At 40.4% G+C, this 16213-nt stretch overlaps 2 protein-coding genes across 2 annotated transcripts; both read right to left on the reverse strand.

Moving 5' to 3' along the window:
* Nucleotides 1–342: 342 nt before the first annotated feature.
* Nucleotides 343–1420, reverse strand: LOC147861287 (endochitinase 4-like). Its single transcript, XM_087323576.1, has 2 exons — nucleotides 1075–1420; nucleotides 343–902 (listed from the first exon to the last, which is right to left on the reverse strand). Exons 1-2 carry the CDS (start codon nucleotides 1373–1375, stop codon nucleotides 481–483), a joined length of 723 nt encoding a protein of 240 aa, XP_087179702.1. The 5' UTR covers nucleotides 1376–1420; the 3' UTR covers nucleotides 343–480.
* A 3147-nt stretch (nucleotides 1421–4567) lies between these two features.
* Nucleotides 4568–8723, reverse strand: LOC147861288 (uncharacterized). Its single transcript, XM_087323629.1, has 5 exons — nucleotides 8702–8723; nucleotides 6100–7426; nucleotides 5598–5943; nucleotides 5341–5505; nucleotides 4568–5195 (listed from the first exon to the last, which is right to left on the reverse strand). The coding sequence occupies exons 2-5, from the start codon at nucleotides 7305–7307 to the stop codon at nucleotides 4767–4769; spliced, it is 2148 nt and encodes a 715-aa protein (XP_087179755.1). The 5' UTR covers nucleotides 7308–7426; nucleotides 8702–8723; the 3' UTR covers nucleotides 4568–4766.
* Between the last annotated feature and the right edge of the window lie 7490 nt (nucleotides 8724–16213).

The following is a 16213-nucleotide window of genomic DNA, read 5'->3' on the forward strand; positions in this document are numbered from 1 at the left end:
AACTACACATGATATATTAAGCATTTCAATCCCACCAATGGAGATTTTGTTAATATGTTCGCTATAATTTTTTTCCTTATTAACCAGTTCATGTGCCCCTACTGAATAGAATATGTATAGATAGTTTTCAGCTCAAAAACTCATCTATCTTCTTCCAATTTATCGATAATCTTTACCAAACAAAATTTAAGCTATTCACCCATGTATGGTCTAGTATTTTCGCTTTTTTAACCCTTGCTGAAGAGTTATTCGGAAAGAGTGGGTATACATCGGATATTAACTCTTGCACTAGTCTTTTCTCTTTTTTGACAAGGTCATCGGTGAGGAATTATTTGGAAAGAGTGGATAAAGGGTGAATCTATTTATTCAATGAGAATGTTACAATGTGGCCATTTTAAATGTGATAGCCAAAGCACATCATGCCAAGTTGTATTATTCAGCTAGCACTAGTTAGCATTTTCATATGACACATGTTTTTATTCAACAAGAGAGGTTAGATCCCGGGTCTACACCCAAGGTGCCACAGAACGACTGGTAGAGCTGGATCCGGCTTTGTTGGCCATCTGGGTTGCTGGGGTTGCTTCCACACTCGAGGGCCCCGTTGATGGCATTGATGGTGGCGCCAAACCCGTTGCCATTCACGATGGCATCATGGCACGTGGGCGAAGCTTGGGTCATCCAGTACCAGACGGCCGTCTTGAAGGAGATGCCTGGATCGGATGCGACAATGCCGGGGTTGTTGATCCCATCGAACCCGATGGCGTCTCCGGCCGCCTTGTAGTTGTAGTTCCACGTTAGTTGGATGGGGCCACGGCCATAGTACTGTACACCGGGTGCGCACGGGATACCGGACGAAGTGTCACAATAAGTGTCCTTGTTAATCTCCTCTATGTATTGTCCACCTGAGACCACAAAATATATGTATATACCAACACATCATGGCTCCATAGATCCATACATAAAAATATATACATACATACATATAGAGCAAAACACAGTGACAGACAGAGAATTATTAGGGTTTTTGGTTACTGTCTGTCTGTCTGTCTGTCACATTCATGATTCATCACATACTTCCTGTCTCGTGCGCTATGTTGGCGAAGAACGCCGCGAGCTCGCGCTTCTGCACGTCGGAGCCGCCTGTGGTCCCGAAGCCGCCGTAGGAGCCGGCTGCGTCGAGGAAGGCGTCGTAGGTGTAGAAGCCGTTTGCAGGAGCCGAGTTCCGTTGGGAGAGGAACTGATCGAAGATGTCGCTGGTGATGATGGAGGAGACGCTATCCTGTGCCTCACAGAAGATGGAGGCGCCGTTCAGGAGCAGAAACGCCAAGAAGAAGGCGGCGATGGCGCCTCTGTATTCCTTCGCCATGGAAGTCATCGACAATAAAGTAAATAAATATTAATGTTAATTATATCTGAATAAATACTTGCTTATTTTAATTCGCTAATTTTGTATGCCCTTGGACTCTGGAGACAGACACATATGTATGTATATGTGTGTGTGGATATATAATATACATATATATACACACACCCACATGAAGAAGAAGAAGAAGAAGAAGAAGAAGAAGAAGAAAGCATCGTGAAATCAAAGTCTTTCGCACACACCCAAGGCACCACAATGTGTTTTTTTTCAAGAAAGGAACGCACCAAAAGTCTTTTCCACGAAAGGGACATGGTAATGGACCCTACGAAGTTGATGCAATATGATGTGCGATTGACCTGACCTTCTCACCATTAGGTGGATGTTTTAAAAAAAAGGTAGGGCTAATTGAACATAAAATGCAATGGGTTTGGAAAACCTAAGGCTTAAAAAAGTTGTGGTGCTTTCGCATTCATGTGGACATCCCCCGTCCACCTTGGAAAAGCTAGAGTTAATTGAGCATAAACATAATGGGTCTGGAAAACCTAGGCATGGAGCATAAAAGTTGCGGTGTTTTCCCACTCATGTTGACATTCCCCCATAATGTTTGCCTTGAATCCTCAATTGAATAAGCTGCCCTGGTCTTTTGTCCTCTGTGTGTGTGTGTGTCAGGCACAACAACTACCTATCATTATATTGAAAATAAAAATATGGAGATATTATGGCAATTTACTTTTCTAAGACACTTTTGTGGTTGTCGCAATTAGTTCGTTCTACAAGTTCAATTTTCATCATGTACAATGAATAAGCTGTTGAGTTTTCTTCATATAATGAAGAAGTTGTGTATGTAGCTTGAAAATGCAAAAAAGACAAGATACAATGAATACGTTGAGTGTGTAGCTTGAAAATGCAAAAAAGACAAGATACAATGAATACGTTGAGTATGTAGCTTGAAAATGCAAAAAAGACTATTCAGAAAATTCAACACCAAAATAAAGAAAGTATGTACCTTGTTGAAAACAACATCATCATCTCCAAATGAGGATGGAGATGTGTCATGTGAAGCTTAGTGAAAAGAACAAATTGGCATTTTGACTACAATCCACATTTTGGAATAATAAAGAAATGAAAGTTTTACTCAAACTTAATTAATTCAATGAGAAATTGGCCATAAGAGACGAGGAAAGAGTTACAACATGATGAAGAAAAAGGTGGGAATTTCTTGCTCCAGTGAAAGTTAGGAGAGTTAGTCTTGACAACACAAGTTATGAATTGTCAAAATGTGAACTCAATACGAACAAACAATGTCACCAATATGATCAGTGAACGAATCCATGATTAACTTTAGTTTGATATAAGTTATCTTTCATACGTATATTATGAAACCCTAGAGTAGGATGCATTTATCTCCGAGTAGTTGCTGAAATAACCAATACTATGTTTCATGGGTCGTAAGCAATGGGCTCATGAGATACTTTAATGGGCTATTGGTCAATATTAAACCAAGAAAGATGGGGTTGGCTCGAGTTGATGACTTCCAGACCCTAGTAACGGTTGGTTTTATGTTTTTCAACTTCCTTAGGATGCTCTTGATAGTTAAATGTTTTTAAGTGTGTGCATGTGTGACTTATGTGCAAGTTAAAGTGTTCAGATATTTCAGTAAATTAAAGAATGTTAGTGTATTTATGTAATTGTCTTGTGTGTACTCGTATATATACATGTACAGTAACCATTCGGTTAACTATGTGTCCACTTAAGTGCACCAGTCTATTAAGTGCGCTTTTCATAGAAAATTACATTGTTTCATGACAAAATTACATGAAACAAAATTGGAACTATGTTCCAAACTTTCAAAAACAAGAAAATCATCAATAAAAATAGAAATTATGTTCCATACATTATTTCTACCTCTCCAATCATTAGGAAAAATCCCTCACAAATAAGTGCTATCATATTAGATGCACAAGCAAAATTCCCTATTAGAAGGTTGATTTCGTATGTTGAGGATCCAACTGATGCACAACAAGCAAAATGTTCTACTAGAAGGTTGATTTCTTATGTTCGAGGAGCTAATTTCATGTAAAAAGCCCGATCATCATGAAAAAAAATCACGATTTCTTATGTTAGAGGAGCTAATTTCATGTAAAAAGCCTGATCATTGTAAAAAACAATTCATGATTTCTTATGTTAGAGGAGCTAATTTCATGTAAAACGCTCGATCATCGTTAAAAACAATTCATGATTTCTTATGTTAGAGGAGTAAATATAGAAATAAATCTAATGATTAAAATAGCATTGACAAAGATTTACAAATCAATCTTTGAAGAGAAACAACAATTTATTCAATTATTGCAATGTTTATTTTGAAATTTATGTTACAAATCAATGCTTTCATAGAAACCTTCACAAATTATTGCAATGTTTATAAATCAATCTTTGAAGAGAAACAACTATTTATTCAATTATTGCAATGTTTATAAATGGCTCCTGGTTGTTTACATACCCATATTTAACGTTTAAATACGTATAGTACCTCATCATTTGTATAGTATGTACTATACCTCAATGTTGTTCAGTCAAATATCATGTACATTTGTCCAATACGGTAATTAACGTATTTATAAAAAAACAGGTATAATACGTATTTATAAAGAAAATGTAAGTAAAACCCAAATAAAAAGCAAAAGAAAAAAAGATTTTAGTGAAAAAGAAGCCAAAGGAAGGAAGAAAGAAGAATAGAAGAGACGACGATGAAGAAGATGAAGAAGATGAAGAAGATGAAGAAGATGAAGAAGAAGAAGAAGAAGAAGAGAGAAAAGAAGACATAAACCTGTCCTGAGTGTGATAATTGCAGTAGATAGAAGATAGAGAAGAAGAAAACGAAGAAAAGAGAAACCTATCATGAGTGTGATAATCATAGACGATTCCTGATGGTTGTAACATACGTAGCATACCGTACGTGTACAATACGTATGCTACGTATTTTATAAGTATTCTAAAAAATATATATAAGTTCTTAGAATACGTATTTTAAAGGTAAAATACGTTGAATACGTTAAATACGTTGAATACAAAGATACTTGAAATTTGATTACTATAGAGTAAATACCAATTATCTTTATTCTCCATGGATACCACATGGTTATCTATGTTTCAATACACATGATATACATATTTTATAAATTAAAATGAAAGTGGTGAACACAATTGAAGTTTGAAATTCGAATCAAAATGAAAACACATATCATTTCAACACTCAAATCGTGGAAAATGAATAGAGTGATCAAAATACTATTAGAATTTACTAATTTAGAACTTAGAATTTCTTCATACTCATAGTTATTGGTTCTCTAATTCAAATGAATATGTAAAAACCAGTAATAAATGATCTTCATTCTATTTTCAATTATATTTCCTCTTCTACATCATCATTCGAGGATTCAGTTGTATCATCATAGTTGTCCACATAATCACTATCAGAAAATGAATCAATTGAGTCATTGTCAATGTCTTCATCCTCTTGTTCTCCATCATCATTACCATATTCAGCATTGCAAGGAATATTTGTAGCTTGTCGAATAAGTACCCTTCTTGTACTTGAAACTCTCACACAAGCATAACTACGAACACGACCTCCTCTAATAGTGCTAGAACTTGAACCTACTAGTCCTTCATCCACTATCATAGTGGCAAACTTAGATCTACTCCGAGTAACCCGACCAATATGCATAGCCTCGGCTTCCTCAAAATATGTTTGTGCGACTTGAGTGTCAATATCGGTTGTTGATGGAGGCATTTCAGGAGTCTTGTCAATGTCTATCTCATCTGGATTAACCTAAATCAAATAATATCATAGTATCATGATCATGATTGATAATTTTAAAACCATAACCAATTCACAAGGCTCGTTAATTAACCTATAAATGACTTGTCTAGACTCTAAACGTCAAATGTCAAATATGAATAAGAAAGATGTAGACCTGCATTGGAAGACCAACATGAGTTTGAAAGCTCCGAACAAGCCTTAAGTTTTCTCTAACATATACTAATCTCTCCACTTGTTTCACCTTCAAACGATTCCTCCTTTTTGTATGTGCCAACGCATGTGCATTCCAATTTCTTTCAACAGCTCCAGAAGAGCAATCCTATGACACAAAGTATTCAACAAACAACATGAATATATGTCATTGTAGAAGATTAATAACATTGACACAATTTTTAAAAAAAACTATAATACCTGAGACAATACTCGACAAGCTAATGATTGTAGTAAGGGCACATTGTCCCCATATCTTTCCCACCAGGAGACAGGTTTGCATTTTGCAATGTGTGATTTTGATAGTTCATTGCTAAATCGGCCCACACCATTTCTATACATGTCAAATTGATCTTGTAAGATTTCACATTCATCTATAGAATATACCTTTTGAATATACCCAAGCCATCCATCTGTCATCTCCGCATTCATAACTATTGGTTGATCTTTGGGCTTCCATAAAGGATGCAAAATATGTGCAACAATATGAATTGGCTTTTTGAACCATGACCAACGACAATCAAAGCATTCCAAAACCTCTTTATATCTGCATTAACATAAATATGAATATTATAGAAATCAATTATTGGAAATATGCATAACATTGATGATAACAATGATTCAAAGAAATGAAAAAGATACAATAAATAACAATTGTACATACTACATACTACATAGAAATAATAATATTAGAATAAATTACCTGTCTTTGTTTGATGTGTCTTCTCTCGCTCCTCGTTGCAATGTGTCTCTAGCCCTCCTCATGAATTCATAAAGTAAGCCCATTGTAGATCCTTCACGATCAGTTCGCCGCAAAACAGAAAACAGTGGGCGCATAATAGAAATTACAATCATAATTGAAGGCAAAGTAGAGCTGTCTTGCACAATGGACTTCACCTTGACAACATATGGCTTTTTGGAGTCACTCCAATCCTCCCAATAGTTGCTAACCACAGTTTGTTCAAGAGCTCTCCAAACTCTTGCAAGCCTCTCAAGGACAATAAGAATGTAGCCAAATCGAGTGGCACTTGGCCTAAGAAGCACAAGAGACGAATTGTTGCTGAAAATTTTCCGCGCATTCCTTTTCTTGGTGAATAGTTTAACCACATAATTTGCTCTCTTGTGCACTCGACGAACCCAAGACAACTTCCCAATATCCTCTAGCAATAAATCTAGACAATGTGATGCACAAGGAGTCCATACAAGGCTTGGGAATTCAGTCCCTAGAATGTGACCCATGCTAACACAATTAGATGCATTGTCAGTGACAATTTGCACCACATTTTCGGGTTTTACTTCCTTTATTGCAATTGAAAGCATTTCAGCCAGCCATGGACCATCAACCCTTGTAGAAACACCACTACAATCAATAGTTTTGAGGTACATAGTTCCATAACAACATGAGACCAAAATATTCACAAGTGCTCTCTTGCTAGTGTCAATCCATCCATCTGAAAGTATTGTAACTCCATATTTTGGCCAAAGGGCTTTCACATTTTCCACTTTTTGTTGCACATTCAAATGCTCTTTCTTTAAATACTTAACTCTTAAATCATTGTAGGTAATACCACTATACTTTTCCCCAATATCAGAGAAAGCTAACAACATGTTCCTCCAACATGACATTTTCAAAAGATTAAAAGATAGATTACCTTCCACAATGCATCTAACCAACATTGTGTTTGCATAGTCTTTCTTCATCAACATAGTAGCACTTGATCTTCTCCTTATGGTGCTTTGAGTGAGACTTTTTCTTCTTGAACCTTCTGTATCTTCAATATCCATAGGAATTTGGTCAATTGTATCCTTCTTAGATGAGGCACATGTGCTGGCTATTGATGATTGTGATTGGAACATTGAATCAACCATTGAATCCACCATGCCTTCTTTAAACTCAATTTGTTGTTCCATGGCTTCCACTTCTTTGATGCGTTTTTGCTTCTTGCGAGTCAATTCACTTTCTTGTGCTAATGCTATAGCCTCTTGATATGCCTCTAGAGTTACTTGCACACACTTGTCTATACCTTCACCTTTAATTCCAACAAGGTGAGCAACTAAACGTGTTAGTGTCCCGGTCCCATGAAGACCACAAAATCGGCAATCCCAATAATAGGACCCAGATGACTTCCCAGCTTGTCTATTCAAACAATATTTGTCCCATAAGGGAGATTCTTTGCGTGGCATAGTTGCTTAATTGGTGACCACTGATATCGAATTCTAGAGACTCGAGAGTTGTCTTTTATATATATTGTCCTAGATTCATGAATCCACAATGTGATTATGTATATCATTTAAACATATGAATTTAACAAGAAATTAGTCATGAATCCACAATGCGAAGATGACATATGTATATCATTAAACATATGATTTTAACTATAAATTATTCATGAACATTGAATCCACAATGTCACAATGTATATGATTTAAACATATGATTTTAACCATAAATTATTCATGAATCCATGATGGTAATTATCCATGATGATTTTAACCATAAACTATTCTATGGTAATTACTTTAATATCACCTCCATATATGTTAGTTAATAAGTTAATTATCTATTACATAACGAAAATTTCAGCCCTCTTTCTCAATTAGATTTTAATCCACTTGCATTTGGGCAAAAACACATAGAAGTCATCACATAACGAAAATTTTCAGAGCTCTTTCTAATTACATTTTAATCCACTTGCATTTGGGCATAAACAAATAGAAATCATTGAAATTTCAAACGTGCATTTGTATATTATTATTCTATGACCTAATTACTTTAATAAGTTAATTAACTATACGGGAAAGTAATCACATAATGGAAATTCTAGCCCTCTTTCTCAAATATATATGCTACTTAATCGATCCTTTAGAAAATTTCAAATCTATTTAAGAGTATTTACTATTTTCTAAAATATTCTTAAATATGCAAGACATATACTTAATCTACTTGCATTTGGGCATAACCACACATAAATCATTCAAATTTCAAACATGCATGATGCATATGTAATATGCATGCTAATCTATGGTAAATACTTAATATCGTCTCCCTATATGTTACTTAATAAGTTAATTAAGTTATGGGGAAGTCATAACATAATGGAAATTTGAATTTCAGCCCTCTTTCTCAATAATGTATGTTACTTAATCTAGATTCCATGGAAAATCTATTTCAAATTCAGAGTTTTCTAAATATTCTAAAATATTTTCTGTTTTGAGACCCTCAAAACAGATTTTAATCCACATTCCATTTGGGCATAAACAAACCAAAATTATTCATACATGCACATATATTATGACGAAATTACCTTTGATTCTTTGAAAATGAACTAAAACTATGCTTCCTTCCTATAGGCTGCTTCTAAAGACATGCGTAAAAACCTTTAGGCTACAAAATGAAGACAGTAGTGAGTCAAAACAGAAAACCCCCAATTCTTTACTTTTTCTGATTTCACTACTAAAAAAAGCCCTACAAAATTATTAGTTTTAATTATTTACAAATTTAGGCTCATAAAAAAATGATAGTACCAAAAGGTAGAATACGTTTAGAATACGTGTGGGTATTCTAAAACGTACTCTATGGGTAAAATACGCGTTTTTTAACAACAAAGCGATTCCTCAATCTATGAAGGCATAATTGTAAATAATTACAATTTGAAGTAGAAAATCGTGATACACACTTACACTGATTTATAGAATAAGGGAATGTCGACATCCATATTACTACAAATATTTTAGGATGTGAAATGTTCAAATGTCTTATATGTATTTTAGGATGTAGAACTATATTGTACATCACAAAATTGTGTAAACATAGATGTTTTTTACAATATTATAGATATTTTTTAGGAAGGTAAATAATTTTCAAATTCTAGAAGTATTTAACGTACTATACGTAAAATACGTATTTTATAAGTATTTAACATATTAAAAAAACGTATTTAACGTATTTTTAAATTGGGAGGTACTATACGGATATTAATACGTTAAATACGTATGGTATCCGTATCATACCTAAGGTACCTAACAACCTTGAAATGGCTAGGTAAACGTGGCAACCCGTTAGGTTGCCCACTTTGCCATTCACCTATTGAGACTCTGAGGCATTGTCTGTGGGATTGCCCTCACACTCAAAAGGTATGGATAGTGTGACTCGCCTCCTTGCGGCATGTGAAGTGGAAGGAACAACATCGTGGGGTGCCGCGACATGGCTTGATCACTCTGTTGATAGGTGGATGGACACCTTCAATGCGGATAGTTGGTGCTACATATTCATGAGAAGCAAAATCGCCAAGATTCAATTTGAGAGAGGCTTGCAGTCCGCATCCCCTAGGTTCCCGAACATTTGGATGTTGATCGCAGGCTTCACCCTGTGGTATGTGTTGAGAATCAAGCTCAACTTGGTCTAGTGTGTGAACTCACCTTGAGAGTGAATAGACACTCCAACAATCAAGAGTCACCACTACGTCACCACTTTGTATTCTATGACACATAACTTACGAGCTTTCACATTCCCCATGCTCCATGAGTCTTGTAGTTAATGAAGAGAGTGGGTGACTATATAAAGCACCCTCCTCCCACCTTGTATAATGTTGAGTCTTTCTCCTTTGTTAATATACTTTACCTTGCGTATTCTCTGTGTGTGTGTCTCTCTCTCATACACACACACACACACAGTTCACACCTATTCTACTACACAAGAATCATACCCGATTCTTTACATGGTATCAGATTGGTTTGGTAGCTCCATCTAGCCCATCTGCGTGTGTTGAGTTCTACGTCGACGTTCAAGAAGAACCGGCTCATCGCTATCGTAGCTTCGCTACATAGCTCACATTCGAAGAGAGAAGAAGAATAATAAGAATTGACATAATGAATACTCAAATGGGGAGTGCTCTCCCTACCGAGAAGTTGGATCGAAACAACTTCGCATGTTGGGAGTACAAGATGCACCAATACCTTGTCGGACAAGGCTATTGGAGCTACATCAAAGGAGAGCATGAAGATTGACCTGCCAAAGCAGCTCCCGGATACGCGACATGGGAGCAAGCCACAAGACACGTGATGTACTGCTTGGTGACATGTGTTCACGATCACATGCTCGGCTACATTCGCAAAGCCAAGACGCCGAAGGAGGCATGGGAAAATCTACGAAAGGTTTTCGCGGCGAACACAACCACAAGAAGGCTTCAACTCCGCCAAGAGTTGAACAACATTCAACAAAGGGACATGTCCATCATGACATACACCTCGAAGATTAAGGAGCTTTGCGATTCGCTCGGTTCAATAAGCGTAAATATCGATGATGATGAGATGGTGCAAATATGCCTCGGCAGCCTCGCACCACGGTTCGGCGTGATGCGAACTGCCGTTCTAGCACGGGAGAAATCTCCCTCCTTCTTCGAGCTCCAATCAATGATATTGGTCGAAGAAAACCACGTGCGTGTAGAGCATGTGGCTCTACACGCACTCGAATGAAGGAAGACGACGCGGACGAGCGAGAGGCCGATTCGGCCAAGGACAAGGTGGACGAGGTCCGACCTACGATAACAACTCCCAATTTCGGCCGCAAAACGGAAGCCAACGAGGAACCTTCGCAAGAAGGGGGAGCTTCCACTCCGGCCCGAGTTGTCAAAACGCAATTGAATGCGGATATTGCAGAAAGCTCGGCCACCACGAAGAAGAGTGCCGAAAGAAGATGTGTGAATCGGCTTCCACAAGCTGACAACTCACGAATTACGCGCACAATTCCGACTACAAGAGTATAGCGGAATGTATGCGCACAACTCTGACTACGAAGATCGTGGCGGAATGTATGCATGCAACTCCAACCGTGGCGGAATTTTCATGATGAAACATAGAGCAAACTCTATGTCGGCCTCTACCTCAACTAGTGCCCTCAATCCGGAGGACGTATGGTTTGTTGACTCCGGAGCCTCAAACCACATGACATCTCATAAAGAATGGTTCCTCGAACTTCAAGAGCCAGAGCAACCCGGTTATGTCGAAACCGGAGATGACACTACGCACCCAATTCGGCACATCGGCAATGTTCCCACCATCACGAAGAATTTGGTCTCGGTTGGCCAAATGGTTGAGCAAGGGATGCAAGTACGATTCGACCAAGAAGGGTGCTTCATCGAAAAAGAGGGCCGAATCATCACGTGTGGAAGAAGAGAGGGCCGGATGTTCATTCTCGATTCACACGAGATGAAATCCGCCATGTTCGCAAAAAGCACGAAAGCCAACTCCGACATAGAGCTATGGCACAAGCGAATTGGCCACATCAATCTCATCAAACTCAAAGCAATGAAATCGAAAGGAGTCGTCATCGGACTCCTGACATTCAAAGAGAAGGAGATTGAAGGTGTATGCGAAGCGTGCCAATTCAGCAAGCAACACCGACACCCATTCCCGAAAGAGCGGAACGTGAGCAAAGGTCTACTCGATGTAGTCCATTCTGACGTATGGTGTCCGGCTCAGACGACGACATTTGGCGGAAGCCGATACTATGTGACCTTCATCGACGACCTCTCTAGGCACACTTGGATCTATCCGATGTGGCAAAAGAGCGAACTGTTCGAACACTTCCAAAATTTCAAGAATGAAGTCGAGAAAGCCACGGGCCGTCATGTACGATGCCTTCGATCGGATGGCGGCGAGTACTTCTCGGACGATTTCACGGCGTATCTCCGAAAGGAAGGAATTTGGCGAGAACTCACTTGCCGACACACTCCGCAACAAAACGGAGTAGCCGAGCGCAAAAATCAGCACATCCTCGAAATAGCGCAGGCCATGATAAACGAGAAGCATATGCCCAAGTCATATTGGGCCGAAGCTGCAAATACTGTTGTCTACCTAATGAACTGGTGCACAACATCCGGAGTGCACGAGGTCACTCCGCACGAAATATACTTCGGAAAGAAGCCGGACTTATCACACACCCGGATATTCGGCGCGATAGTGTACGTGCACATCCCCGACGAGAAGCGTCAAAAGCTTGACCCGAAGTCGGAGAAATGTATTCTCGTAAGATAGTCACTCGAACAAAAGGGGTACAAGTGCTACAACCCCTCAACTCGAAAATCTCGAGTAAGTCGAGATGTCGATTTTGACGAATTCACATCCTGGTACGCACTAGAGACAACTTCGACTCTGACTCCGCTTGACCGGGAATCTGCCGAACAAGAGATAGAGGATGAAGATCGCCTTACGCGCATGTTTGAAGAAAGTCCGATCACGACCCGACTGAGCGGACCACAAGAGCCTTTGAGCGATCAAAGCACATCACGGCCTAGCCCGTAGATGGACAAAGGGAAGGCGAAAATGTCGGAATACGAAGACGATCACTTCGACGGCAACGAATCGAGTCACTCCCTCGATAGTGAGTTCGAAGGCCTTGAGATTCGGACACATGGAGTGGAGAACGCCGTAGTATCCATCAACCGCTACAAAGCGCGACTCGTAGCAAAAGGCTACGCACAAACACACGGAGTTGACTACGAAGAGACCTTTGCCCCGGTCGCAAAGATGACGACGGTACGGACCGTAATTGCGCTTGCCGCGGCAAAAGGGTGGCACCTCCATCAAATGGACGTCAAGAATGCCTTTCTACAAGGAGAATTAGAAGAGTAGGTGTACATGATACAACCACCCGGCTTCAACTCGAGCACCCATCCGAAAGTTGTATGCCGACTCAAGAAGCCACTCTACGGCCTCAAGCAAGCACTGCGTGCTTGGCATTCAAAGATAACGCAATATCTTCATCAAATTGGCTTCAGTATGTCAAAATCGGACAACTCCCTCTACATATGAAGCGGTTCCGCAAGTCCGATCGTCATCATCTTATATGTGGATGACCTAGTCATTGGAGGTGAGCATCTTGTCGAAATCAATAAGGTCAAATCCCTCTTTTCCAACAAGTTCAAGATGACGGACATGAAGGAGCTCCACTACTTCCTTGGCATCAAGGTAATTCAGACTCCGGCCAAAATCATGATCTCTCAACGACACTACATCCTCATTTTGTTATATAAGTTCGGTATGGCTGATTGCAAATCTGCGGCAACACCGCTTGATCGCAATCTCAAACTAGATGCGAACTCCGGCACCAAAGCGTGTGAGCCGACTCAGTATCGGCAACTCATCGGGAGTCTCATCTACCTCACAATCACTCGATCCGGTCTCAGTTATCCTGTCGGTCTCCTTAGCCAATTCATGCAAACACCGTGTGATACTCACTTGGATTGTGCTAAGCAAGTTCTACGATACGTGAGCGGCACATTGGATTGCGGAATCCTCTACAAGACCGTGATGCCAATACAACTCGAGGGGTACACAGGCGCCGATTGGGCCGGCTACAAAGCCGATAGAAGATCAACCTCCGGATTTGTTTTTTCCCTCGGTAGCGGAGCAATATCCTGGAGCAGCAAAAAGCAACCAACCGTCGCTCTTTCGAGCACAAAGGTAGAATACAGGAGCGCAACAGTGGCCGCATGTGAAGCCGTATGGCTCAAAAGGATACTCAAGGATCTGGGCGTACCCATCAAGGATCTGACTTCCCTTTACTACGACAACATGAGTAGTATCTATTTGGCTCGGAACTCGGTGTTCCACGCGTGGACAAAGCACATCGAAGTGCACTATCACTTCATCCAAGAGCGCGTTCTAGCTGTCGATGTCTTTGTCAGGAACTACACGCTCCCTATGCGCAACGCTTGGCCACAACTGAGCTTAGAAACATACACATAAAAAAAACTGGGGAATGGATGCACGACACAAAAGGAGAGAAGAGTACATAGGATGTTTAACGTGGACCTTGAGAGGGAAAAACCACGAGAGTCCACAGACTCCAAACTATCACTATATCACAATGATTACAACAGTGAGCTCACGGAGGCAATGACCTCGTGCTCACGATTTTCGCCACAGGCAGCGGTTACAACAGAGGCAACAACCTCTTCCTCTCTCTCTCTCTCTCTGTACACTGTTACGTGCTCTCAAGTCTTGCACCAACAAGAATGACAACAACTATAAAAGAATTTGCCCTAAGTCATATTTATACTAATATGACTTTTCGGCTATTTACACATAGAGCCCCGATGGACTCTCAGAAACATATTTACGAATATGTCCCTTCATCCGGTGAGCGCTCCTCACTGGGCCTGCATCATCCGGCGCTTGCCGGGTACTCGTCATCCAGTTCTCACCGGGTCTTCCGTTGCCGGGTACTCCTCATCCGGTTCTCACCGGGTCTTCCGTAGCCAGTACTCCTCATCCGGTTCTCACCGGGTCTTCCGTAGCCAGGTACTCTTCATCCGATTCTCACTGGGTCTGCACCATCCGGCTCATGATGGGTACTCCACATACGGTTTCGGCCTCGGCCTCGACTGAGTTTGCTCATCAGTACTGTTCTTCTCACTTCCCATCCGGAGGGACCTGTTTCCTAACAATGTCGACCTACAACACATTAGCACAAATCTTCAAACGACTGACATGTTCACTAAAGCCTTAGGAGCCAACGAGCTATGACAATTCATGACCGATCTCGGATTGACGAACCTTGACCTGCCAAGCTTGAGGGGGAGTACTGAAGACGCTACGCAATAATGTATGGATTCCGCAAACCGCGCACACTACGCAATAACGCGTGGATTCCGCAACCACGCAATGAAGCCGTGAAGAGCCGATCTACCGCGCAAAGCCGCGAAGAAAGATGCAAGCTTAAGCACAGACTTCGCAACTACGCACAACGCAAGTTGGAGCACGTATTCCGCAACTCCGCATAAATGCAAGTCGACACGAGTCGACGTGGACTCCGGAACGTGAGTCGAAGCGGATTTCGGATACCATCTGAAACTGACCCGACTTGAGCTTGAGGGGGCGTGCTGAGAATCAAGCTCAACTTGGTCTAGTGTGTGAACTCACCTTGAGAGTGAATAGACACTCCAACAGTCAAGAGTCACCACTATGTCACCATTTTGTATTCTAGCATTTAGTATGAGTCATAGAATCATATTCTATGACACATAACTTATGAGCTTTGACATTCCCCATGCTCCATGAGTCTTGTAGTTAATGAAGAGAGTGGGTGACTATATAAAGCACCCTCCTCCCACCTTGTATAATGTTGTTCTCTTTTGTTAATATACTTTACCTTGCGTATTCTTTGAATCTCTCTCTCTCTCTCTCTCTCTCTCTCTCATACACACACACACACACACAGTTCACACCTATTCTGCTACACAAGAATCATACCCGATTCTTTACAGTATGTATGGAAAGCGCGTTGCCTAAAGGTCTTCCAAGATCTGGTGCGGCCCCCGGAGGAAGTGATCATGGACATATGGTTTGCACCTATTAGCTGCCTACGAGGGCAATTGGACGAGGTTTGCAGCCATTCCTCTGATGTGGGTACTGCCCGTTTGCACTTTTGGCAGAAATGGCGGAACACGCCTATGGTGAAACAAGGAGGAAGTGGCCCGAGGTGGAACTACTAGTGCCCATGCTCTGTTTCCGGCTCACTTACCACCCTCCCTTTGCTATCGACCCCAAGAGTTGTCTCGTACTAGCCATCACTATAGGGCACCATTTTAGTTGTAGGTACTTACATTAAGTAGTCAGTCTGAAAGGCGATGTAACTAGTCTCATTTTCTTGAACTTGATCGGAGGGAGATTCCCCGATCTATGTTTAAGCCTCCTTGTACAGTCTCTTTGTAATAATCCTTCCTAACTAATGGGAAAGTAACTTCATTTTGGAAAAAAGAAACCTTCACAAATTTCTATTACAAATCCATTTTTAATAGAAACCTCCATAAATG

The sequence above is a fragment of the Azolla caroliniana genome, unplaced genomic scaffold (genome assembly GCF_043228905.1).
Source record: "Azolla caroliniana isolate FFs.n. ecotype wild unplaced genomic scaffold, voAzoCaro1.0.p SCAF_8, whole genome shotgun sequence".
Taxonomy (NCBI): Eukaryota; Viridiplantae; Streptophyta; class Polypodiopsida; order Salviniales; family Salviniaceae; genus Azolla; species Azolla caroliniana.